Source organism: Narcine bancroftii, chromosome 2 (genome assembly GCF_036971445.1).
Source record: "Narcine bancroftii isolate sNarBan1 chromosome 2, sNarBan1.hap1, whole genome shotgun sequence".
NCBI lineage: Eukaryota > Metazoa > Chordata > Chondrichthyes > Torpediniformes > Narcinidae > Narcine > Narcine bancroftii.
The window spans coordinates 80017393-80045230 of NC_091470.1; the positions used below are offsets into that span (position 1 = coordinate 80017393).

The 27838-nt window shown below is 38.8% G+C and overlaps 1 protein-coding gene and 1 long non-coding RNA gene across 7 annotated transcripts in view; one reads left to right on the plus strand and one right to left on the minus strand.

Moving 5' to 3' along the window:
• The window catches only part of LOC138753800 (regulator of microtubule dynamics protein 3-like), a 412426-nt gene that overhangs the window by 86917 nt on the left and 297671 nt on the right, over window positions 1-27838 (minus strand). For 3 of the 6 annotated variants that reach the window (XM_069917221.1, XM_069917224.1, XM_069917226.1), the window contains exons 7-8: window positions 18915-18990; window positions 2166-2222 (exon numbers count right to left, since the gene is read on the minus strand). In XM_069917221.1, the coding sequence (XP_069773322.1) occupies window positions 2166-2222; window positions 18915-18990 (133 nt within the window). Of the gene's footprint in view, window positions 1-2165; window positions 2223-7482; window positions 8007-18914; window positions 18991-27838 lie in introns of those variants that run through there. The other 3 variants (XM_069917223.1, XM_069917222.1, XM_069917225.1) reach the window with 2 other exon arrangements.
• LOC138753805 (uncharacterized) overlaps window positions 1-27838 on the plus strand; it is a 163389-nt gene that overhangs the window by 38029 nt on the left and 97522 nt on the right. The window lies entirely within an intron of this gene.

Consider the following 27838-nt stretch of genomic DNA (forward strand, 5'->3'; position numbering starts at 1 on the left):
TTCTGTTAAGTACACTATAACATCATCCGCAAATAAACTGATTTTATATTCCTTGTCTTTTATTTTTATTCCTTTTATATTATTTTCTGTTCTTATCAATTCTGCTAGTGGTTCTATAGCTAACACAAACAATAAAGGTGATAGTGGGCATCCCTGCCGTGTTGACCTGCTTAACTTAAATTGCTTTGATACATGTTCATTTACTGTCACTTTCGCTAACGGTCCCTTATATAATGCTTTAATCCAATTAATATACTTCTCCGGTAAACTGAATTTTTGCAATACTTTGAACAAATAATTCCATTCTACTCTGTCAAAGGCCTTCTCTGCGTCTAAAGCAACTGCTACTGTAGGTGCTTTATTCCCTTCTACTGCATGAATTAAGTTAATAAATTTACAAATATTGTCTGTTGTGCGTCTTTTTTTTATAAATCCAGTTTGGTCTAAATTTACCATTTTCGGTACATACTCTGCTAATCTGTTTGCTAATAGTTTAGCTATTATCTTATAATCTGTGTTAAGTAAAGATATTGGTCTATATGACGCTGGTGAGAGTGGATCTTTCCCTTGCTTTAGTATTACTGTAATTATTGCTGTTTTACATGAATCTGGTAAGCTTTGTGTTTTATCAATCTGGTTGATTACTTCCAGGAGGGGTGGAATTAATAAGTCTTTAAATGTTTTGTAGAATTCTATTGGGAATCCATCCTCTCCTGGTGTCTTATGATTTGGTAATTTTTTTATTATCTCTTGTATTTCTACTGTTCCAAATGGCTCTGTTAATTTATTTTGTTCCTCTTTTTGTAGTTTTGGTAGTTCAAGTTTAGTCAGAAATTCATCTATTTTCCCTTCTTTCCCTTCGTTTTCAGTTCGGTATAATTGTTCATAGAATTCTCTAAAGTTTTCCTTGATCTCCTTTGGATTATATGTAATTTGTTTGTCTTTTTTCCTTGATGCCAATACCATTTTCTTAGCTTGTTCTGTCTTAAGCTGCCATGCTAGGATTTTGTGCGTTTTTTCATCTAGTTCATAATATTTCTGTTTTGTCTTCATTATATTCTTCTCCACCTTATATGTTTGTAGTGTTTCATATTTTATTTTTTTTATCCGCCAGTTCTCTTCTTTTAGTTGTATCTTCCTTCATTGCTAATTCTTTTTCTATATTTACTATTTCCCTTTCCAACTGCTCTGTTTCCTGATTATAGTCCTTCTTCATCTTGGTTACATAACTTATTATTTGCCCTCTAATGAATGCTTTCATTGCATCCCATAGTATAAACTTATCTTCCACTGATTCCTTATTTATTTCAAAATACATTTTTATTTCTTTTTCAATAAATTCTCTAAAATCCTGCCTTTGAAGTAACATGGGGTTTAATCTCCATCTATACATTCTTGGAGGGATGTCCTCTAACTTTACTGTCAAAATTAAGGGTGAATGGTCCAATAGTATTCTAGCTTTATATTCTGTTTTTCTTACTCTATCTTGCATACTAGCTGATAACAAAAATAGGTCTATTCTTGAGTATGTTTTATGTCTAGCCGAGTAATATGAATATTCCTTTTCTTTTGGGTGTTGTTTCCTCCATATATCCAAAAGTTGCATTTTTCCATCGATTTAATTATAAATTTGGTTACTTTGTTCTTTCTGTTAATTTTTTCCCCAGTTTTGTCCATATTTGAATCCAAATTCAGGTTGAAATCCCCTCCTATTAATATGTTCCCTTGCGTATCTGCTACCTTCAAAAAGATATCTTGCATAAACTTTTGATCTTCTTCGTTAGGTGAATATACATTGAGTAGATTCCAAAACTCCGAATATATCTGACATTTTATCATTACATATCTCCCTGCTGGATCTATTATTTGCTCTTCTATTTTAAATGGCACATTTTTACTAATTAATATAGCTACTCCTCTTGCTTTTGAATTATACGATGCTGCTGTTACATGTCCTACCCAATCTCTCTTTAATTTCTTGTGCTCCAATTCAGTTAAGTGTGTTTCTTGCACAAATGCTATATCAATTTTTTCTTTTTTTCAGTAAATTTAGCAGTTTCTTCCTTTTAATTTGGTTATGTATTCCATTAATATTTAAAGTCATATAGTTCAACGTAGCCATTTTATACTTTGTTTATCTTCCCTTTCCGTTTCTCCATCATTACCTTTCCTTCTTGTCCATTTCTGTTTTCTTGTTTTGATTCCTTTATAAGACAACATTCCTAAAACATCAAACATTTTCCTTATTCTCCTATTTAAAACTTCTTTAGCCCCAATCCCCCCTTCCCCTCCTGAGTTGTCCTTCATCCCTTGTCGGACAACCACATCTCCCCTCTCCATTTGGATTTGCGAATTCACTCGCAAGCGTCAGCTGATTTTGCAGTGACCGCAACTCCTCCCCACCCAGTCCCCCCAAGAAAAGATTTCACTTTTCATATGTAACAAAGGTCACTCTTTTAGTTCCCTCCTTATTCCCTCTATTCCATTTCCTTCCCTTACTAATTCTTGTCTATACTATCTATATTTTCCTCTAAATACGGATACATTCATGTATGCACATTATACATATACACACATATACCTCTTTACCCACATACATATAAATCGTTGTCATTTTTACTCATATTACATATCTTCATCTCTCTGGTTGTTTTGTAGTTGTTCTGCAAATTTCCTTGCTTCCTCTGGATCCGAGAATAGTTTTTTTCCATAAGATCGTTTTCGCTGTATTGAACTCCTTTCTCTTCTTCAGGAGTTCAAAACTTATATCTGGATAAATGAAGATTTTTTGCCCTTTGTACTCCAGTGGCTTGTTGCCCTCTCTTACTTTTTCCATTGTCTTCTCCAGTACCTTTTCTCTTGTAGTATATCTTAGGAATTTTACTAAAATAGATCTTAGTTTTTGTTGTGGTTGTGGTTTAAAGGCCAATGCTCTATGTGCCCTTTCTATTTCCATTTCTTGCTGTAGTTCTGGACATCCTAGGATCCTGGTGATCCAATCTTTTATAAACTCTCTCATATTCTTGCCTTCTTCATCTTCCTTAAGGCCCACTATCTTTATGTTATTTCTTCTGTTATAATTTTCCATTATATCTATTTTCTGAGCTAACAGTTCTTGTGTCTCTATAACTTTTTTATTAGATTCCTCTAATTTCTTTTTTAAGTCCTCTACCTCCATTTCTACTGCTGTTTCCCGCTCTTCCATCTTGTCCATTTTCTTTCCCATTTCTGTTAAGGTCATATCTATTTTATTCATTTTCTCTTCTGTGTTGTTTATTCTTCTTCTTAAATCATTAAATTCTTGTGCTTGCCATTCTTTAAATGACTCCATGTATTCTTTAATAAGAGAAAGTATATCCTTTATCTTGCCTTTCCCTTCTTCTTCTATTTCACTGTACTCTTCCTCTTCCTCTTCTTCTTCCTCTGGGTTGTCCATCTGTTGTTTCTTTGTTGCCCTTTTCTTCTCTTCTTTCTTGTTTTCGTTGTCTTCTATGTTCTCCTCTTGCTGCAGGTGCTCTGCAGCTGTCATTGCCGCCTGTGGAGATCGACTCCCCAGCTGGTCGCCCCTCCCATCGGTGTGTTTTTTTGCATGCGCGGTTGCACACTTTTACTCGGCTCAGCAAGCCATTTTTGTAGTCCACTTTCTACCGACCTGAGGGAGCGGTTTCTCTCTCCACCGCGGGTCTCTTCGGACAGGTAAGGCCTTCTCCTTCTTCTTCCGTTGTCTTCTCTTCCTCTCTTCTTACCGTTGATTTTGATTTTTCTTTTTTCGACGCCATCTTCTTTCCACCTTTATACTCACTTTTCTTTAATTTTATTTTTGTGCCTTTGTGTTTTCCTTTGTTTTTTCCGACTTTTCTGGAGAGGGCTGGAGTTCACCGTCTGGCCACTACTCCATCACGTGACTCCCCAAGAAGCAGGTAGTGTTGATGAAACAAGCAGGCTGCAGAAGGACTTAGGCAGATGAGGAGAATAGGCAGATAAGTGGCAAATGAAATATAATGTTGGAAATTGTATGGTCGTGGACTTTGGTAGAAAAAATAATCCGGCTAACTTTTTTTTTAAATGGGGAGAAAACTGAAAGTACCCAGATGCAAAGGGACCTGAGAGTGCTCATGCAGGATAGCCTGAAGGTAAACATTCCTGGTGAAGTGGTGATGAAGAAGGCAAATGCAATGCTGGCATTCATTTCAAGAAGATATGAATATGAGAGTAGCATTGTGATAATGAGGCTTCAAAAGGCACTGGTGAGTCCTCACAGAGCATTGTGAGCAGTTTTGGGCTCTTCATTTAAGAAAGGATGTGCTGATATTGCAGAGTGTTTAGAGAAAATTTACAAGGATGATTCTGAGAATGAAAGGTTTATCATTTGAGGAGCTTTTGACAGCTCTTGGCCTGCACTTGTTGGAATTTAGGAGAATGAGGGGGATCTCATTGAAACATTTTGAATGTTGAAAGGCATGGACAGAGTAGACGTTGAAAGGTTGTTTCCCATGGTGGGAAAGTCTAGGACAAGAGGACACAACTTCAGGATTAAAGGGCGTCTGCTTACAACAGAGATGTGGAGGAATTTCTTCAGCCAGAGGATGGTAAATCTGTGGAATTTGTTCCCATAGTGAGTTGTGAAGGCCAGTTCATTGGATGTACTTAAGGCAGAGATTGATAGCTTCTTCATTAGCCAGGGCATCAAAGATTATGGGGAGAAAAATTAGTGAAATGGAATGAACAATTTGGCTGGGGAATACACCTAAATTTATAACTAAGATGTACTATGCTCTCAAGAATGAAAGTGCAAAACCATGTGTACAAGATTGAGAGAGAGATGGGAGTCAGATTTAGGTGTTTCAATAATGGAAAGTTACTGGTCTGATTGGTGTTTGGATAGCATGACATCAATTATAAATGTAAGATGCGGATTAGTTCAATATAATTTCCTACACCAATTACACTTACACCACAGAAGTTGCATTGATAAAAATCTGAAATAGCGGAGATGTATTTTAGATGTAGGACAGAAATAAGAATGTTTTTATATGCTTCGTGGTCATGTGTGAAGGTGAGACCTTTTTGGCATGATATTGCCAAAATATTAACAAGGATGACAGATGTGGCCTTCCCGGGCAACCCAGAGCTTTATCTTTTGGGAAATTTTATTGAAATAAGCAATAAATTAACTAAATTCCAAATTTCATTTGTTAAAAAGGGCTTAGCAGTGGCTAAAAAATGCAATGCAATTACTTGGAAGTCCAACGCCCCTCAACATATAGCACGATAGACTGCTGAGATGAATAGTTGCATACATATGGACAAAAATTACATCCAACTTAAAGAACAAATATGACATATTTTGTAAGATATGGTGGCCATATTTGAATTATATAGATGTTTAATTATAATTATAAATATAATTTAAAAAAGGATAATAATGAATGCTGCTAAAGTGTGAATGCAGGTGACTTCCCCATATAGAATTTTTGATGATCAATATAAATGTGAGCCCTGACAGTGTTTGGGATTGATACTGTGAAAAGGTGAAGCTGGGGGGGGGGGGGGGGTTTATAGAGGGGTTGTTTTGTATGTTTTATTTGTTTGTTTAATATTGCAGAGTTTTTCCATGTATATTTATGGGAAAAAAAAATCAAAAATAAAATATTAATAAAAAAAGTTATGGGGAGGAAGTCAGGCAGTGGGCCTGAGTGAGAAAATGGATCAGCTCATGATTAAATGGCAGGGCAGACTCGATCGGCTCAAGAACCTATTGGTGCTCCGATGTCTTATGATCTTATAGGACCCTGGTTCAATTAATGAATCACCAGATAGTAGCAGCAAACAGTAGAGGTGCAATGATCTAGAATATCTACTACTTGTTTTCAGTAAATTTCTTCTGATTTGCTTAATTCAATTTTTATCATGGCTATGTGGATTTACTTTGGGACGATCATCATTGTATGTGAACTGTATATGATGGATGCTTGGTGATTTCCATATAACTGGTGCTTTGTCCTAAGGCAAGACAATGATCCCAAACATACTGCAAAAGGAACAAAGGAGTTTTCACAGCTGAAAACGGAAAAATTCTTGAATAGCCAAGCCAGTCACCCAATCTAAATTCAATCGAGAATTCCTTCCATATGATGAAGAGTAAACTTTAGGGGACAAGCCCCTGAAACAAGTAGGAGTTGAAGATGGCTGCAGAAGAGGCTTGGAGAAGCATAACCAGACAAGATTCTCAGCACCTGGTGATGTCTATGAATCACAGACTTCAACCAGTCATTGCCTGCAAGGGATCTACAACAAAGTACTAAATATGACTACTTTACAACAAGATAGACAACAGACTCGCCAAGGCAAATAGCGCCTTTGGAAGACTACACAAAAGAGTCTGGAAAAACAACCAACTGAAAAACCTCACAAAGATAAGCGTATACAGAGCCGTTGTCATACCCACACTCCTGTTTGGCTCCGAATCATGGGTTCTCTACCGGCATCACCTACAGCTCCTAGAATGCTTCCACCAGCGTTGTCTCCACTCCATCCTCAACATTCATTGGAGCGCCTTCATCCCTAACGTCAAAGTACTCGAGATGGCAGAGGCCGACAGCATCGAGTCCACGTTGCTGAAGATCCAGCTGCGCTGGGTGGGTCACGTCTCCAGAATGGAGGACCATCGCCTTCCCAAGATCGTGTTATATGGCGAGCTCTCCACTGGCCACCGAGACAGAGGTGCACCAAAGAAGAGGTACAAGGACTGCCTAAAGAAATCTCTTGGTGCCTGCCACATTGACCACCGCCAGTGGGCTGATATCGCCTCAAACCGTGCATCTTGGCGCCTCACAGTTCGGCGGGCAGCAACCTCCTTTGAAGAAGACCGCAGAGCCCACCTCACTGACAAAAGGCAAAGGAGGAAAAACCCAACACCCAACCCCAACCAACCAATTTTCCCCTGCAACCGTTGCAATCGTATCTGCCTGTCCCGCATCGAACTTGTCAGCCACAAACGAGCCTGCAGCTGACGTGGACATTTTACCCCCTCCATAAATCTTCGTCCGCGAAGCAAAGCCAAAGATAGAGAAGAATATACATACCATTGCTATGTCCCAATATTATAGTCCCCTGAAATGAGGGGATTCTGCATAAAAAGTGTTGTAATTTCTACATGGTCAAATCAAAATATATTCTAATATCTTTTAATAAAATCTGGAATATGCATTTTAATCACATGTGAATTGTTTAATTACAAATTTAAAACTGTGGAGCACAGGAGAAAACAAAGGAAAAAAGCGTATTTGTCTCAAACATTATGGAGGGCACTGTAGGTACAAGCAGGGCCGGTGCGAGGAATTGCGGGGCCCAATTAGAAAATTGATAGTGGGGCCTCTACTCTACAAAAGTTGAAATTGATGTTTTATATTTCGTGTAGTATGCCGGTCTTAGCCAAAAAGCATTAAATGCTTGATATACTAAATATTGAAAGACAATATGAAAGTTTAAATTTTTTAATACAAGTTAAGACAATTACAGACATACTGTTTATGCACAAGTCTTTTAGAAACAGACTTTTCTGGCTTTTTTGCAAAATCTTTCAAAATAATTTCAAAGTCAATGGTTTTAGTAATGTCATTTTCTATAGATAGCATCATCAAATTGTTCAGTCTCTCTTGTAAAACACCTGAAGTACGTTTTAATCAGTTTTAGTTTTGAAATACTTCTTTCGCCCAATGTGACTGTTACGGGCATTGTTAAGTAAATCCTCAAAGCAATAAAAACATTAGGAAATGCTGTGAATCAATTGTTTACTACCAGGTATTCAAACAGAGCTTGAGGAGTTTCGACACTGAAGGGAAGAAAAGTTTTCAGAGCTTCAAGTTCTTCAGCCAACAGATAACCATCCACATCTTTAGTTGTTTCGTAACTACCCCTCCATCAGTGCTCTGATTTAGTATGCTGTCAGTTAAAGCTGCTTCAAGGTCTGCTGTGTATTTCCTTATTTCCACCTTTTGTAAGCTCTGAAAGTTATTTAAAAATCCAAATTATTTTACATGGCTTTTAAGCTGCTTAAATCTAAACTCTAAAGATTGAATAGCTTTGTCTAGCACTAAGCTGAAGCACTGAACTCTGTATGCTTCTTTTGGATCATCTAAAGCTTGATCTTTTGCCTCATATGAAAACATTCTCTTCCTTCTATGTAGTTTTTTTTCTTGAAATTGTCTAAACTCCAATGGTAATTCAACAGCTTCAGCCAATTCATTTGGGCCTATTAGGACATCATTAAAACCACCCTCTCTATAAATTCTTAGCCATGATAATAGTTTTTCAAATGACTCCATGCCTTCATCAATGTCTTTTGTTTCACCTTGTAGTTCCTTGCTTACATAGTTAACTTTAAAAAGTATTTCATGCCAAAATATCAAAGAAACTAAAAATTTGTAGTCTTTTAGCTGATTTGCTAAAGATTCAGCTTCTGCTTTTACCTTGGGCTCATCTGTTCTCTCTGATATTTCCACAAGTGCATCATATACTTCTCCAACCTGATAACGAATAGCTTTAACACTATCAATCCGACACTCCCACCTTGTGTTGCTCAAGGGTTTCATTGATAACCCGGGTACATGTTTGGTAAAATCTGCCCACTTCTTAGTTGATGCTGAGAACAATATGTAGATCCTTTGCATGATCCCAAAAAATGTTATAGCATCTGGACAACACTTGGCTACATCTCCGAGTTAAAAGGTTATAATTGTGACATGCACAGGGTACAAAGAAAGCGCTTGAGTTATCCTGCAGCAGTCGTGCTTGTACTCCAGATGCGTGACCTTTCATGTTGCTACCGTTCTCATAGCCTTAGCCTCTAATGTCTTTCACCTCTAAATTTAATTCCTTCAGTGTGTTTAATAATGTTTTATATAAATCTTCTCCTGTGCTACTTACAACCTGCATAAACTTTATGAAATGTTCATAAACACCTGAAGGAGCCAAGTTACCATCAGACACATACCTGATATTAGAGACATTTGCTCTTGGTGACTCATATCAGGTGTTCAGTCTAAAATTATGACGTAGTACTTAGCTGCTTTTACGCATTTCAGTATCTCATTCAAAACAGTTGTAGCCATAATGTCTGGTAGTTCATTCTGAGTATATTTTCCTAAATAGTGATTATGAATTTTGTGGGTTTTGACTTTTCGCAAATGTTCTTCAAGAACAGGGTCAAACTTTCCAAACAGCTCAGCAAGACCCAAAAAGTTTCCATTGTGTACAATCTCGTTACCAACTTTTTCCTCTGTTCCTCTAAATGCTAGATTTCTCTCAGCAAGAAACTGTGCTATTGCAACTAGCCTTTTGAATATGTGCTGCCAGTGCTTTGCACATTCATTGATGATTATTTCAAGTTCTTTGTCAATTGTCTGTCCACTACAAAGTCTTTGGTGGAACTCCCAGAAACTCCATGTGGCTTCCAAGTGGTTTTTAGAATTTTCATGCTCACACAACTTTGTATGAAGATTAGACCATTTGCTGAATCCACTTGTTGATAATGCACTGGTTGTGTTCTTACTAAAAAGTTTACAATAAAAGGAATAAATTCCATCAGCAGACTGAGAGTATATAATCCAAAGTCTTTCAACACACTCCCCATTTGAAAGTTTTCTCTTACAGTGAAATTTTGAGAAACACAATCCCTTTTCATTTCGTGGAAAGTTGTTCACTGGAATAGGAGGACCTTTCATTGTTAAGTAATCTCTTACATTTTGATTTATGTATGTTGGTCAGTTGGCTGGGTCATCATAAATTTTAATTACAACTGTACTCATGGATGATCCACATTGCATGGTGTTTGGGCTTGGTCTTTTTCGGCTATAAGTGAACTTTCTGCTTTGGCACTGTCTTCTGGTGTATTGAGATCGTCTTCAATTTGATTCACAGCTGCGTCATTCTTTTCTAACTTGTTATCAATTTCATCATTGTGTTCATCAATTGTAATTGGACTCAAGGCTGTATTGTCATTTTCTGAATTGTTTTTGTTTTCATCCTCAATACAAGGATTTTGTGATAGCGCCTCTGTTTCTCATTTTCAGTTACCTTAGCCTTCCTTGGTCAATGCTCATTTCTGGTTGCTGCTTAAATACTTATGCCCTCTGTCTTTATCTCTGCTTGTGGTTGCCATGTAAAATGACATATAAATTTTAAGCTGCTAATTCTCTGAGCTATATTTTTAAGGTAAAAAAGGTAAAAGAAGTATATTTTAAAATGTTTAAACTTAAAATTACACAAAAAACTTGATGTTAGCAATTTGTTATAAAATTGCACTCTATATCCCTGATAACATGTCTACGTGGTTCCAACAGTGGAACAATGTTGTCATCGTCGTTGGTACAACGTGAGAAACCAATGTCAATCCCACATCATTTTGCTCATTAGCTTTACATTGTTCCAACGTCAGCTGCTGACCTTGGAACAACGCACCCAACTCTCAACTTGTGAACGCCACCGAACAGCAAAACAAGCGACCGATTCTGGATTTGTTGAATGACGACAACTTCGAATAAGGTACTTTTTTTAGTAATGGTTAAGTTAAGTTAGTTAGGTTAGGTTAGTTAGTTAAGGTTACATTCCAGAACGGATGGATGCACTTTAATTTTGCTGTTTTTTTAGCTGATTTTCTAGTCAAATGTCTATCGCTAGTTTGTCACTAGATATTTGGCTGCACCATTTCATTGGATGCAAGGATCGACAACGAGATAGACAACAGTAGGAGTTGAAGATGGCTGCAGAAGAGGCTTGGAGAAGCATAACCAGACAAGATTCTCAGCACCTGGTGATGTCTATGAATCACAGACTTCAACCAGTCATTGCCTGCAAGGGATCTGCAACAAAGTACTAAATATGACTACTTTACAACAAGATAGACAACAGACTCGCCAAGGCAAATAGCGCCTTTGGAAGACTACACAAAAGAGTCTGGAAAAACAACCAACTGAAAAACCTCACAAAGATTAGCGTATACAGAGCCGTTGTCATACCCACACTCCTGTTCGGCTCCGAATCATGGGTCCTCTACCGGCATCACCTACAGCTCCTAGAACGCTTCCACCAGCGTTGTCTCCGCTCCATCCTCAACATTCATTGGAGCGACTTCATCTCCAACATTGAAGTACTCAAGATGGCAGAGGCTGACAGCATTGAATCCACGGTGCTGAAGACCCAACTGCGCTGGGTAGGTCACGTCTCTAGAATGGAGGACCATCGCCTTCCCAAGATCGTGTTATATGGCGAGTTCTCCACTGGCCACCGAGACAGAGGTGCACCAAAGAAGAGGTACAAGGACTGCCTAAAGAAATCTCTTGGTGCCTGCCACATTGACCACGGCCAGTGGGCTGATATCGCCTCAAACTGTGCATCTTGGCGCCTCACAGTTCGGCGGGCAGCAACCTCCTTTGAAGAAGACCGCAGAGCCCACCTCACTGACAAAAGACAAAGGAGGAAAAACCCAACACCAGCCCCAACCAACCAATTTTTCCTTGCAACCGCTGCAACCGTGTCTGCCTGTCCCGCATCGGACTTGTCAGCCACAAATGAGCCTGCAGCTGACGTGGACATTACCCCTCCATAAATCTTCGTCTGTGAAGCCAAGCCAAAGAAAAGAAGATTTGGCTGGAAAAATTGATATGTGTAATGGATGAAATTCACCCCCGAAGAAAACAATTTCCGCATGGTCAAGCTAAACTGCACCTGTTCCAAATCACCAAAAGCATGAAATAGGCTATATTTAGCCCTGGCAGTGCAATAGCATAGTTAGTACAGTAGCCTAGTACTATTTTGATACTAAATCAAACCACTGCAAAATTATGAAACAATGACAAAGACAGCTTTGCTAAGAATATGCAGATCTTGTAAAGATGAATAACCTGAGATGTACAGTACATGCTCCTATAGCTGAATAACCTTGTAAACCTGCTCATAAAGATGTAGGCTATAACCCCCCCCCCCCCCCCCCCACAGCGACCTAGCCTAGTAAAGATCAACTTAAACTGACCTAATTTCGGGGTTATTCATCTTTACAAGTCCCGAATATCCTAACCAATTCCATCTATGATTGCTAACATTGTCAGAAATTCTACGCTTCGGCCTAGGCTATTTAAGTTCAGGCTAACTGCTTAAGCCTAGGCTATAGGCTAAGCTCTAGGCTAGCATGACGCTATCTCAATCTCATATTAAAGTACAAGTTCTCTTATTGATTAGCCTATAGCCTGTTTTGATCTTAATAATGAGATGTTTCATCAGCTCTGGACTACATCTATCTTACTGGGCCAAATGAATACGAAACATGAAACTTTTGGCTAGGGAGACAAAGGAGACCTATAGCCAGTAGTTTAATCGAAGACATATTTCCTAAAAATATTTCACTGAGATAATACGATCAATTAAGGGCAATAACTTCACGAGTTCACTGACAAATCCCTCAGTTTAAACTAAGTCTGTCACAGTATTCTCTGCTCAAGGCCTGGGCTCAAACATGTGCGTGGGGCCCCCTTGAGGCGCAGGGTTCAATTTGGTCAAATTGGTCAAATAGGTTTAAAACCGGCCCTGGGTACAAGTTATATGAATAGGCGAGCAGCAGCTACAAAGTGGATGCGTCCAATGTTGATACAATGTCCAATGTCCAATCGTCCTTACTTCATCAGAAAAACTTGGTCAAGAATAGAGTTCCAGCATACCCAAGTATTTCACATAGTTTTTTCTCAGCACAACATGTCTATCAAAAAATACAATAACTGAAGTAACATACATTGGGTAGACTGGATGAAGATTGCGAGACTGCTTTGTTGAGCACTTTCATTCTGTTCGCTGCAACAGCAAGGACCTCCTATTGGCCAACCACTTTGATTCCACACCCCATTTCTATACTGACATGTCTGTCCATGGACTCATGTACTGCCAGGTTGAGAGGCCTCTTGTAAGATGGTGGAAGAGCACCTTATATTCAATCTTCAACCATATGGCTTCAATATCAACTCCTCTAATTTTCATGAACTCCCTTGCCTGGAGTCTCACTTTCCCTCTTCCCTCTGACTCCCTTCCTTCAGTTCACTAGCCCCTTCCCTTCCTTCTACTAAAGAACTATCTTTCTCAGCCCTCTTCTTTTCCCATCACCTCTCAGTTCTTCCCCCTCCCACCTGTATTGACTTATCACCTGCTGCCTGTGTTCCTCATTCTCTCCCCTCCCCCCCCAACACTAAACTTCTTATTTGGAAATCTGTCTGATTTTTGGCTCAACCGATGAAGGACTCAGGCCTGAAATGTCAACTGCATTTTACTTTCCATGAATGTTACATGGCCTGCTGAGTTCCTCTAGCATTTTTGTGGATTGCACTAGCCCCCAACATCTGCAGATTTCTTGTTTCCCTCCATAAAGTGCATTGATATGTGATAGAAATTCAAAACAAAATTAAACATGTCGAAAGAAAGACGTTCTCTTGGAGCAACATTCTTCATTTCTGTGTGATAGGTAAGACCATGTAGATCTGAAAACCATGTTCAGAGTTGATAAAAACTGAGCAAAAGTGATATTTTGAAAAAAAAAGAGGAAAATATAGATGGAGTAAGCAACAAACACACAAACACTCAGTCATGATTTTAGCATACAGAACAGTATAAAAGGGTGATCCTATTTGTCCAATGTTCTGTACTCTTTTGAGTAAGTGATAGTTGAAGCAATTATGTATTACCTTATGGAAACATATTTAGAGTTTCACAGCAGGACTGGTGACTAATTAGATTAACCACTTATATATATTTCTAACCAAATAGTATGTTATGATGAAAATGAGTCCTCCTTGTGAATCTCATCAGTCATATGTTTGAAAGAATCCTTTGCTGTCTGCTGAAGTGGTGTGGGAGATCTTTTCTAATCAGATGTGCACCAACCATAATAACCTTTTGTAATTTTAGGTATTAATTTTGTTCCATTTTCACCCATTTTTTTCCTTTCATTATCATTCATTTTCCCATCCATTAATCTTAGCAGACCTCCAACCTATCACTGACCTATCCCTTTCTTTCTTTTTAAAATATTTTTATTGAGTTTAATATAACAATCCAGGTACAAAATATTAAAAAACAAGGCAAAAATAATAATATATACATTCAATCCCTTAATACTGACCTATCTCAATTTTTTTTCCACTCTTCTCCTTCTATGCCAAAAACCTGTTCCAATTCTGACAAAAGGTCATTAAAATAAAATATCAACTCGTTTGTTTCAGTTTACATAGCTTATTTTTGACTCACAAATTCCTGAATTTTCTTATTTTAATGCCTTTTCTGAAAGATGGTACTAATGACTGCAGCATTCCAAGGCTCTTAAACTCCAGCCTAGATTATTGCATTCAGATATCTGCTGTAGCTTTAAACGGAAACTTTTTCACTCAAGAGGCAATGAATAGTGCTATGAATTGAGCCACAAATGACACTAGTTAAAAAATTGAAAGGAATATTTTATGTTTGAACTCATATACTCAGGATTATTGTGTGTCTGAAGTATGAACCCAGTAGGACAACCACATTACTATTTCCATAAATATTGACCAAAATAAGTCTAAATATTTAGTCACATACCATAAATTGAAAGTGAATTCAAAACTGCTTGATTACAAACTGACACATAAATTCTATACAATTTCACTGACCACATCTGAATCACTATTCATAATTTTAAATACACTTATAATTTTAGTGATAAATGCAACATTTTACAGATCCACAATGTTTTATGTTCTCAATCATTCAAGCAAAGAATTGGAATCTGCTTTAATATTTTCAAATAAACATTTTACTTAGAAATTAAATAAATATTGTAGGTATCTTGACCATTTTAATATATTTATCTATTGCCTGCTTATTATTCTGCTAGCCTTCAAATTTCACGTCAAAAACCTTGAATATCATTCCTGTTGATTCTTGTTTGTGTAATCATGAACCTCTGGAATGTTCTATAAATCTAGTTATCTGCTCTGCTTTGCTTTATTAATATATTTGCAGCTTGCCTTGTGCCAGATATAAAAGGCAATTTATCTTCTTTACAAAAAAAAGTTGCGCTAATTTTTTATCAAATGAAAGACACATGTTGATATAGGACTGATAGAAAACGATGCTGGGGAAATTATAATGGGTTACAAATATATGGCAAAAGAATTAAATCAATATTTTATGTCTGTATTCACTGTGGAGGACATTAGTAATATCCCTGACAGACAGGGGCTTCAGGGAGTAGAGTTGGATACAGTGAAGATTACTAGAGAGATTGTGCTAGGTAAATTGAATGGATTAAAGATAGATATATCTCCCGGACTGGATGAGGTACACCCGTGAGTTTTGAAAGAGGTGGCTATGGAGATTGTAGATCCATTGGTGACAAACTTCCAGAAATCAATAGTCTCTGGTGAGATTCTAGGGGATTGAAATGGTGTGAATGTGGTTCTGTTGTACAAGAAAGATGGGAAACAGAAAAAAGGAAACTATAGACCTATAAGTCTGACATCAATGGTTGGGAAGATATTAGAGTCAATCCTCAAGGATGAAGTTATGAAATTCCTGGAAATGCATGACAGGATTGGTCCTAGTCAGCATGGTTTTTTTAAAGGGTAGATCATACCTGACTTACCTATTGGAGTTTTTTGAAGAAATCTCAGGTAGGATAGACAAAGGGGAGGTTGTGAATGTTGTATATTTAGATTTTCAAAAGGCTTTTGATAAGGTGCTGCATGTTAGACTGATAAATAAGATGAAGGTCCATGGAATTATAGGGATGCTATTAGACTGGATATAAAATTGGCTGATAGGCAGAATGCAAAGTGTTTAAATTAAGGTTGGCTGCCTGTAATGAGTGGTGTCCTGCAGGGGTCTGCTGTTTACAATTTATATTAACAATTTGGCTTGTGGAATGAATGGTTTTGTTGCCAAATTTGCAGATAACACTAAGATAGGTGGCAGAGCAGGAACTGTTGAAACTGTAAAATTGCAGAGGGATATAGACAGATTGGGAGACTGGGCAAAAATATGGCCGATGAAGTACAATGTTGAGAAGTGTTCGACTCTACATTTTAGCAGTGGAAATAAACAGACTGAGTACTATTTGGATGGAGAGAAAATTCAATCCCCGGAGGTACAGAGAGATCAGAGTGTCCTTGTGCAGAGTAATCTAAAAGTTAATACCCAGATGGGATTGGTAGTGAAGAAGGCTAATGCTATGCTAGCATTCATTTCAAGAGGTATAGTATATAAGAGTAGAGAGGTGTTAATGAGACTCTATGGGGCACTGGTGAGATCCCATCTTGAGTACTGTGTAGAGTTTTGGGCCCCCTATCTTAGAAAAGATGTGATGTTGTTGGAGAGGGTGCAGAGGAGATTTACTAAGATGATTCGTGGAATGCAGGTGCTGGCATATGGGGAGCATTTGACAGCTCTTGGGTTGTATTTGTTGGAGTACAGGAGAATGAGAGGGGATCTCATAGAGACCTTTTGAATATTGAAAGCTTTTGACAGAGTGAATGCGGATAAGATGTTTCCCTTGATGGGTGAATCGAGGACAAGGGGTCATAGTCTTAAAATTAAAAGTTGTCCAATTAGAACAGAAAGGAGGAAGAACCTCTTTAGTCAGAGGGTCGAGGATCTGTGGAACTCACTGCCGCACAAAGCAGTGGAGGCCAGATCATTGGAAGCATTTAAACAGGAAATGGATAAGTACCTCATTAGTAAGGGTATCAAGAGATATGGGGAAAAAGCTGGAAAATGGAACTAGCTTAATGTCATGGAAAATGGAACAGACTCGATGGACCTAATGGCCTACTTCTCCTCCTTTAACTTGTGAACTTGTGGGAACATGATGGTATTAAATTGCAATGAAAGTTAGTTAATTTTACAGTAGAGAAGGAGATATCATTGGTATTGCATCACAGTTCAGTTACCAAGTTTAAATAATTGTATTTTACATTGAAAAATCTTCCAGGTATTAAAAGTATTTAATGTGCCCATAAACAATAGTAGATTTGTCTATGAGTGTTTCAGGTATTAAACCCTGGTGTATGGAATTCTTTAATTGTTAATAGCCAAACACATATTCTGATATTTAACCATGAATTCCCAAATCAGAGTAAATGATAAATGAACAAATCTGCACATCTGTGAAATTAAGTTATTCAAGAAACTAGAGCTCTCCCCTTTTTCATGATCCAAATAAAACTGTCTGTGCGCCATCCTGTTGGCTTTCCTTTAAACTCTTGTCATTAGGGGACCTCAATCAGCTAGGTGAAAAGTTAACCTCAACGGCTAAATATTATATTTCAAATAGATCACAGATTCCTCAGATCATGTCACTATTTTCCCAACATTTAAACTGCTATCTATATTCAATTTAGATCACGTTGATTTTAGATCAAAGTTGAGTCGAAATGAATACCAGATTTAGAACAAAGGGAAGTTGGAGGGATTTAGCAGGTCAAGCAGCATCCATGGAGGGAAATGGACAGGATACTGGGCAGGAAATGGACGTTTTAGGTCACAACCCTTTTTTGAGACTAAGGTAGTGTGCCTGACCTGCTAAGTTCTTCCAGCTTTCCTTTTTTTGCTCAAGTTTCCAGCAACTGCAGTTCTTGTGTTTCTCTATTTTTGAATAGCAGATGACGTGGATAAAGATTCTGTGGGATTGTTTTGGCACCCTCTAATTCTCTCAGACCCCTGGCTTGGACATACTTCTGACTTTTCTTCATTGCAGAGTTCACTCAGAACTGACTGCAGTCAATCAAGAGAAGTTTAACTCTAGTTTCCTAGGCATCAATACCATGTGAAATAAAAAGATCAGTGAAAGCATGCACAGAAAAAAATCCATCAGAAACAGAATAAAATATGAAAACTGCGAATGGTAGAAGTTTGTCATAAAATTGCCATGACATATTGATAAAGAATATAACAATACATCACTATCTGAAAAATAGTTTGCAAGGACTATTGCTCCAAAAAACTGGTTTCATTAGTTTTCAAGAGGAGCTATAGTTTCTGGAGGTATTCTGATCATTCTATATGATTTGATGCATAGCTGAATAATCACAATTAATCTATTATTAGTAAATGCTGTAAATAAATTTCAGTTAATCAAGGCTGGCTATAGAAAGATGTCATACATTAGGAGTTTTCAATGATATCTCATGGTCTTTTTTGGATTAATATAATTTTCAAAAAACAGCTGCAATAGCTCCTGGCGTAAATATGGTAAACTGGCTTAAAATCTAGACTCTTCCATGACAATGTTCTTAAAATCACTTCTCTTCAATGTGGTAAAGAATAGTTTCTGGATTGCAGTTAAGCAATTCTCACTTAATTATGTCCTCAGACAACACAACGTCCAGTAGTAACATGAGTTTTGTCTGATGCCTGCCAACCACATTTACACTGTTGCCAAAAGGCATGAAATTTCCTTTGCATACCATTGTTTCTACTCTAATGAACATAATTTCCATATATTTTTTTTTTAATTAAATTTTTTATTTTTCACACCATAAATCACAATAGCCATGATATACACTTTTTCTTTTCCACACATTTACAGTGACTTTTTCTCCCTCCCCCCTCCCTCCTCCCAAGCCACCCTCCCACCCCCCCCCCTCTCATCCATTTTAGGTATACAATCTAGGTTGCATTAATTCAGTCAGACAATGTTGTCATTCAACAAAAATACACCTGAAATTCTACTGAGTCCATTCTTTTCTTTTCTTCTCCTGCCATCAACTTAGGTAATGTTTGTTCCCGGTAGGTTTTCGCTATTGTATTTAATGTAAGGCTCCCATACTTGTTCGAATATTTCAATATTATTTCTTAAACTATATGTTATTTTGAGGGCAAAACATAGTCATGAATTGCCTGACCTTGAAAGAATATCCGGCCTTGATCCGATTCTGGATGGTCTCATGTTCAGCCTGTCGCCCAGATACAATAGCGTACCTGAAAAGCAAAGATTCACATTATATGCACTGAAGTACTAAACAAACACAACTTTTCCTTAAGTTGATAGAATTGTAAAATGTGCACATTTGGAAAGATTGATAAGCAATCATGTGGCATTCACCAGATGCTAAACCAAATTTTGCAATATTTTCATACTGAACCTTGACTTCAAGTTAAGAACATATGGTTTAGGAGGTGAAACAGCCATTTTACCCATGACAGGTCACATCTTCAGAATCCTAAATACCCTACAATAGAAAGTATAATCCAAAACAAAAGATATAATTTTTATTGAACTATAGAATCAACTTTTCTGGAAAGCTGTTGAAGTACTGGGTAAGTTATAAAAAGTTTACATTATTGAACTAACCTTAATGATGTCCAATGTCTAGCTTTTTTCTCAGGTTTATTACTCATTTCCTATACCCCTGAAACTCTGCTGTTATGTCTTTTTTTAAAGTTATAAATCCTAGGTTTCTAATCTTAATTCTAGCATGTTGCTACTACATGCAGAATAATTTTGCATTCCTTTGCACAATCCACAAAGCTTGCTACACTTAATTTGTAATGAACTTACAGCATTCAGCACAATATCATTGCTACAATTAAATAGATCTTTTCACTTATAGTCCAGCAAGTACAAAGTTCCTAATGGAATATTTTGCAATGTAGCTTGTTCTGCCACTTATTTTCCCATAATCAGTGTAATTTCACATCTGTGTATCATTCTGGCAACAAAAAAATACAAAACCCTCATGCATAGACTGAAACTGTCAGAATTCCCTACATATGGGGTGACAAGCTGAACTTCCAGACTTTTCCCAGTTAGATAAGTGACACAGATTACTCACCTCTAAGCAACGGAAAGCAAGGTTGGAAATATATCTTTAAAAAATGAGCAGAAGTATACACATAAAAATAAACCAGCAATATATTTGGTCTCTAAGAGTTAAAGCCACAACATATTCTCCACACCAGGGTCATGCCTAGCGCGGAATGCCACACTGACCACCGGCTGGTTCGCTGCAAGCTCAACCTTCACTTCAAACCAAAGCCCAGGAACAATAAAGCCCCCAGAAAGAGGTTCAATGTTGGAAACCTGCAGTCAGACGAAGCGAGAGGAAACTTCCAGGCAAACCTCAAAGCAAAGCTCGACGATGCAACCCGCCTCACGGACCCGTCCCCTGAAACCCTCTGGGATCAGTTGAAGACTACCATACTGCAATCCACTGAAGAGGTCCTGGGCTTCTCCTCCAGGAAAAACAAGGACTGGTTTGACGAAAACAGCCAGGAAATCCAGGAGCTGCTGGCAAAGAAGCGAGCTGCCCACCAGGCTCACCTTACAAAGCCGTCCTGTCCAGAGAAGAAACAAGCCTTCCGTCGCGCATGCAGCCATCTTCAGCGCAAACTCCGGGAGATCCAAAATGAGTGGTGGACTAGCCTCGCCAAACGAACACAGCTCAGCGCGGACATTGGCGACTTCAGGGGTTTCTACGAGGCTCTAAAGGCTGTGTACGGCCCCTCACCCCAAGTCCAAAGCCCGCTGCGCAGCTCAGACGGCAAAGTCCTCCTCAGCGACAAGATCTCCATCCTCAACCGATGGTCAGAACACTTCCAATCTCTTTTCAGTGCCAACCGCTCAGTCCAAGATTCCGCCCTGCTCCAGCTCCCTCAACAGCCCCTAAGGCTATAGCTGGATGAGGTTCCCACCCTGGATGAGACATATAAGGCAATCGAACAACTGAAAAGTGGCAAAGCAGCAGGTATGGATGGAATCCCCCCAGAAGTCTGGAAGGCTGGCGGCAAAACTCTGCATGCCAAACTGCATGAGTTTTTCAAGCTTTGTTGGGACCAAGGTAAACTGCCTCAGGATCTTCGTGATGCCACCATCATCACCCTGTACAAAAACAAAGGCGAGAAATCAGACTGCTCAAACTACAGGGGAATCACGTTGCTCTCCATTGCAGGCAAAATCTTCGCTAGGATTCTACTAAATAGAATAATACCTAGTGTCGCCGAGAATATTCTCCCAGAATCACAGTGTGGCTTTCGCGCAAACAGAGGAACCACTGACATGGTCTTTGCCCTCAGACAGCTCCAAGAAAAGTGCAGAGAACAAAACAAAGGACACTACATCACCTTTGTTGACCTCACCAAAGCCTTCGACACCGTGAGCAGGAAAGGGCTTTGGCAAATACTAGAGCGCATCGGATGTCCCCCAAAGTTCCTCAACATGATTATCCAACTGCACGAAAACCAACAAGGTCGGGTCAGATACAGCAATGAGCTCTCTGAACCCTTCTCCATTAACAATGGCGTGAAGCAAGGCTGTGTTCTGGCACCAACCCTCTTTTCAATCTTCTTCAGCATGATGCTGAACCAAGCCATGAAAGACCCCAACAATGAAGACGCTGTTTACATCCGGTACCGCACGGATGGCAGTCTCTTCAATCTGAGGCGCCTGCAAGCTCACACCAAGACACAAGAGAAACTTGTCCGTGAACTACTCTTTGCAGATGATGCCGCTTTAGTTGCCCATTCAGAGCCAGCTCTTCGGCGCTTTACGTCCTGCTTTGCGGAAACTGCCAAAATGTTTGGCCTGGAAGTCAGCCTGAAGAAAACTGAGGTCCTCCATCAGCCAGCTCCCCACCATGACTACCAGCCCCCCCACATCTCCATCGGGCACACAAAACTCAAAACGGTCAACCAGTTTACCTATCTCGGCTGCACCATTTCATCAGATGCAAGGATCGACAATGAGATAGACAACAGACTCGCCAAGGCAAATAGCGCCTTTGGAAGACTACACAAAAGAGTCTGGAAAAACAACCAACTGAAAAACCTCACAAAGATAAGCGTATACAGAGCCGTTGTCATACCCACACTCCTGTTCGGCTCCGAATCATGGGTCCTCTACCGGCACCACCTACGGCTCCTAGAACGCTTCCACCAGCGTTGTCTCCGCTCCATCCTCAACATCCATTGGAGCGCTTACACCCCTAACGTCGAAGTACTCGAGATGGCAGAGGTCGACAGCATCGAGTCCACGCTGCTGAAGATCCAGCTGCGCTGGATGGGTCACGTCTCCAGAATGGAGGACCATCGCCTTCCCAAGATCGTGTTATATGGCGAGCTCTCCACTGGCCACCGTGACAGAGGTGCACCAAAGAAAAGGTACAAGGACTGCCTAAAGAAATCTCTTGGTGCCTGCCACATTGACCACCGCCAGTGGGCTGATAACTCCTCAAACCGTGCATCTTGGCGCCTCACAGTTTGGCGGGCTGCTACCTCCTTTGAAGAAGACCGCAGAGCCCACCTCACTGACAAAAGGCAAAGGAGGAAAAACCCAACACCCAACCCCAACCAACAAATTTTCCCTTGCAACCGCTGCAATCGTGTCTGCCTGTCCCGCATCGGACTTGTCAGCCACAAACGAGCCTGCAGCTGACGTGGACTTTTTACCCCCTCCATAAATCTTCGTCCGCGAAGCCAAGCCAAAGAAAGAGATAGGGAGCATTGAACAGCTAATCATTTATGTTAAGGCATACACTATATGGATTTCTTCTTGGACTTGAGCTGCCAACACCAACAAGCACTTGATAAAGACCACCAGGTTCTGTTGCCAAACCAAATTATATTCTAACACAAAAAACAAAAACACATATGTGTAATTTTTGTGGAGTGACAGAAGTGAAATAGTTATTAGTCATTGAAGTGACATTTTGCAACAACTTATTGTGTGAAGTAACATTAATGAAAAATAAATAATTTTGCCAAATACAAATGCAGTGAATCACAGAAAACTAACTGGTAATAAAGTTTACTTCGAGAGTGTGGAACAAGCTGCCAATGGAGATGGTGGATATGGGTTCAATTTTGACATTGGAGAAAATAGTTAATGGAGGTGTATGGATGGCTACGGTCTGGCTGTAAGTCAATGGGACTAGGCAGAATAAAAACTTAGGCATTGACTAGATGGGCCAGAGGGCCTGTTTCTATACTGTAGTATTAAAGAGAGCAAACAACTTAAAATAATTGATTAAAAAATGGAACAAATTAATGATACTAAAGACTTTGGATTTAATGTCTGGGAAAATGGTAAAACATCAGTTGGTTAGTTAGGCTTACACCAGCTGCCAATATAATGCCAGAATCCATTATTAGGAAAGAGATGATTAAGTAACTGGAAATGACTAACAAGCTACGATAGAACCAACATGAGTTTGTGAAACAAAGATGACAGATTACAAATGTATTAGGGTACACAAAGGGACACCATACATCTAATATAATTGGATTTCCATACTTCCTTCAGTAAAGGGACATATGAAAGATTACTGCATGTGACAAGTTTCACAGGATAGAGGATTAAATCACAGATGAGAATAAGTTAATAATTTTTAGTTTGGGCCTGTGCACACTGGAAATGGTTAAATCATTGAAAGATACTGGGGGTTGAGTTATGCACTTGACAGTATAGATTCTGAGATAGTATTCATGATGGAAGGAGTTTAGAGCTAAGGATTCATAAAATTGCTTCTCCCAAGTGATTGTTATAGTTACGTGAATGATAGAGGGGTCATTAAATATATTAAAAGCTGAGGAAAATAGATTGTTAGGGAATTAACAAGTTTGGGGATTTTATCAGGAAAATGCTGAGGAATGACATCAAATTAGCAACATCTATTAAATGATGATGTAGGCTTAATGGGCAAATAACTTAACTCTTCTCAATTTAATTTGTTTTTAAGGGGTGGGAAAGGCACTCATAACAGGAAAGGGGATAAATAGTAGTTACTTTGTCTGCAAATTCATTCTTATAGTTAAGGCTTGCTGGGCACTTGGGTGAGGTGACAGCAGGGAAAAAGCTAGCAGGTGACTTAGAATGAGAGAGAGAGAGAGAGAGTGGGTAAAGAAAAGGATAGAGGTTAGGAGATTAAGGAATAAGATATAGGTAAACAGAGGCACAAATTAGTAGAATGCTAAGTGAACATATTTCAAGATTCAAGTTTCTTTTATTGTCATGTAATAAAACAGGTATAATGTTACTTAAACTTGGCTTTAGTCTGCCGTAAGGCAGATTTGCCATCAGCTGAAATTTAGGGTGCCTATTACAGTCAGAGAAAGAGAAGCAAAAGAGAGTCCCCCCAGAGTCACTAAATATCTGTAGATTCACTCCCAGCATTCCCACAGCTTCTGTGGCCGCACAGGCTCCAGTTCAAACCATCAGCAACCCAAGCTTCAGATCCAAACCTCCAACATTATTGATAAGCTTCCGGTGCCCTCAGCACCCTCTCAAATTCAGGTTCTGATACCTGGCACCCTTTCAGTCTCCAGCAGTCCTTTGAACACAGTCGCCAGGAGCCTGCAGTATGTTTGTGCTCCTCGCCTTGAGTCGCTAATAGCCTGCCATCTAGGTGTTCTTCAGCTGTAGAGCCCCTCATTGGTCCACTGCCTTAGTCATCATCCCATGGATTGACTTCGCTGCTTCAACTTCTCAAACAGAGGCTGGTCTCCCCATTTTCTGGTGCCCTGCACCAGTCCTCTGCTTCCCTGGAGTCTGCAACCCCTTGTGGCTGCTGCTGATCACAGGTGCCACCATCTTGGACTACAGATCCTGTGGTCACAGGGTTTTAAAATAAATCACTGTCGGCTTTTGTAGCAAGTCGTTTAAAACCTATATGGAGCTGTTGGCAGTAGAAACCTGCGGAGGAGTGCTCTGTCTCCTCTCCCCGCTCTTCATGGGTCAGCACCAGCAGCAATGCTGCCGTTACAGCAGCTCTGACAGTGCCATCACTTAAGGATCACTTAAGGATCCTTTAGAATCATGTTATAATTGGCCAAACTAGAATATCATTTATGCATAAACAAGGTTCCTGTTTTGCTTCATGAGGTAAATCAATACGATAATATGGCTGCATGGACATAGTGATCCAAAAGGGCCTCTTCCTGTGCTGTACCACAACTGGGTCAAAACCTGTCAATTTGCATTATCCCATCAGTCATAGTTTACTTCAACTACCTGAAGGCTTCAGAAGCTTAAATTTGTCATGTCAAGTCCATTATGCAGTACCAGAAACTTTTCAGCCTGGAATTACATCAACTTTGCAGTCTTGCTATCTTTACAGTATTTAGGTTTGAGCATTAATTTTTAAAAAAAACTTTATTTATTCGTTCAAAATACAAATAGTAAATAACATATACAACAATAAACCAAAAACATAAACGTTATATTTTATAGAAAAAAAAAGAAAAAACGAAATCCCCCCCCCTCCCCCTTCAGCCAGCTCTCCTGAGGAGAGTCATAAAGAAAGGAAAAAAAATATTAAGGAAAAATTAAATATATATATTAAAATCTAATCAACATATATCAAAATGTAAATATTCTGAATATAACAACCACTTACTAATAAAAAAACTATAGTTATCACGCGAAACATATGTAATTTTTTCCATTATTAAACAGTATGTCATCTCATTATACCATCTATTAATATCAATTATATTTGTATCTTTCCACGTACTAACAATACATTTTTTCACTACAAATAATGCTAAATATACAAAAGCAAGTTGAAATTTATCTAATCCCAAACCTTTCAGAGGTTGAAAATTGCCCAATAAAGATACTATCAGATCTAAAGGTATTTGAATCATACACATTTGAATTTATCCCAACCCTTTTTATCCATACCATCCTATAATGTTTAATACATGAATGAAATATAACCCTTCTCTGGTACCTTCATAAGAAAAGTCTCAAATTTAGTCATTTCAGATAAAATCATATCACTACCAAACACACATTTTACCAAAGATCAAATTTAAAAATAAAGAAACAAAGAATTCTTATCAATACCATAGCTGTCCCTCATCGTTACGCTTAAGCGAACTGTTTAAACCTTGAACATTAAAAGTAGCAAACCTCAACTTTAACATATCTACTAATATTACTAAAGACCAATAATATCTTTATATAAAAACTCAAATTATCATATATAGACCCTCCAATAGGAGAAAAAAAATTAACAAACTCCCCCCAAAAAAAAACTACCAAAAGGTAGTAATCCAGTGGCTGATGACTAATAGAACCCAGAATAAATCTCTTCCTCCCCAGCCGAACAAAAAAAATAATCTCAAAATATCATAATAACGTAAAAAGTAAAATAAGAATAAGAAGATTCTGCTATTCATCCAAAAGGTTCCAAACTCAGAGATCCCATTTCAAAAGAAGTTGGACTCTTTCCATTCCCATTTTTCCCATTTCTACCATTTCTTCCATTTCCAGAACAACCAGATTTTTCTTTAGGAGACAATGGTGGCCCTACATCTTTGTCCTCTTATATCTGGCAATGAATCAGCAAAAATCACTGCTTCATGATCATCCTCAAAAAACCGAGATTGATAGTCTCCATGAAACACCTTCAACACTGCCGGATAGGGAAAAGTAGACTTATAACCTTAACGCCACAAAACTTCTTTAACTGGATTAAATCGACGTCAACATTGAATAACCTCTTGACTCAAATCAGGATAGAAAAAAACCCTGCTATTCTGAATCAATAACGGAGTTTGTCGTTTTCTCGCATTTTGCACTGCCAGTCGAAGTATTGCTTCTTTATCCAAATAATTCAAACATTGAATTATTACAGGTCTCGGTGGCTGACCAGGTAAAGGTGATCTCCTTAAAGTTCTATGAGCTCTTTCCAATACCAAGCCTTCAGAAAACAATTCTTGCCCTAGTACTTGTGGGATCCAGTCTTTAAAAAAACGAAGAGGATCTTGTCCTTCCAAACCTTCTGGCAAACCAACAATTTTCACATTATTCCTTCTACTTTGATTCTCCAAATAATCTATTTTCCTCTCTAACTCCTTCTCATGTTCTCGCAATTCTATAACGGATTTTTCAACCTTCAACACTTTTTCTGTATTAGAAGCCACTTGTTGTTGACATTCCAAAAAAGCAGACTGCAATTTTTTTAAATCTTCACAAGATGCTTCTACATGTGCTTTAACTGTATTAAATTCTGAACTTATCCTTTGAGCCAGCTCATTCATTAAAGGCTGGATGACAGCACTTAACTGCCTATCTTGTAGTTCAGAAAAGCTCAGCCCTGCTTTCTCTAACGTAGTGGCAGAACCAGGTAACTGCAACTCCTGCTCCAACTCAACAAAAGGCATTTTAATGGTTTTACTGCGGGTCTGGACTTCCAGCAACGCACCCCAACTTCCTCAGGGGGTTGACGCTGGTTTCCCCCCGCAGCTCGCTGTTTTGTAAAACCTCCCTACTCTTGAATTCAATACTCCGATTTATGAAGGCCAACACTCCAAATGCCTTCTTCATCACACCATCTACCTGAGTATCAGCCTTGAGGGTACTATTTACCATCACTCCTAAATCCCGTTGCTCTGCACATCTCAATAGCCTACCATTTAATGCATATGACCTATTTAGATTTGCCTTTCCAAAATGTAACACCTCACACTTATCTGTATTAAATTCCATCAGCCATTTCTCAGCCCACACCTCCAGCCTTCCTAAATCACCTTTTAATCTACGGTAATCTTCCTCACTGTCCACAACACCACCAATCTTTGTATCATCCGCAAACTTGCTTATCCAATTCTCCACCCCTACTTCCAGATTGTTAATATATATAACAAACAATAGTGGACCCAGGACCGATCCCTGAGGAACTCCAATACTCACCGACCTCCAATTGGACAATTTTCTACCACTACTCTCTGACACCTCCCATCCAACCATTGCTGAATCCATTTCACTACCTCCTTATTTAGATCTAATGCCTCCACCTTTTTTCCTAACCTCCTGTGGGGAACTTTG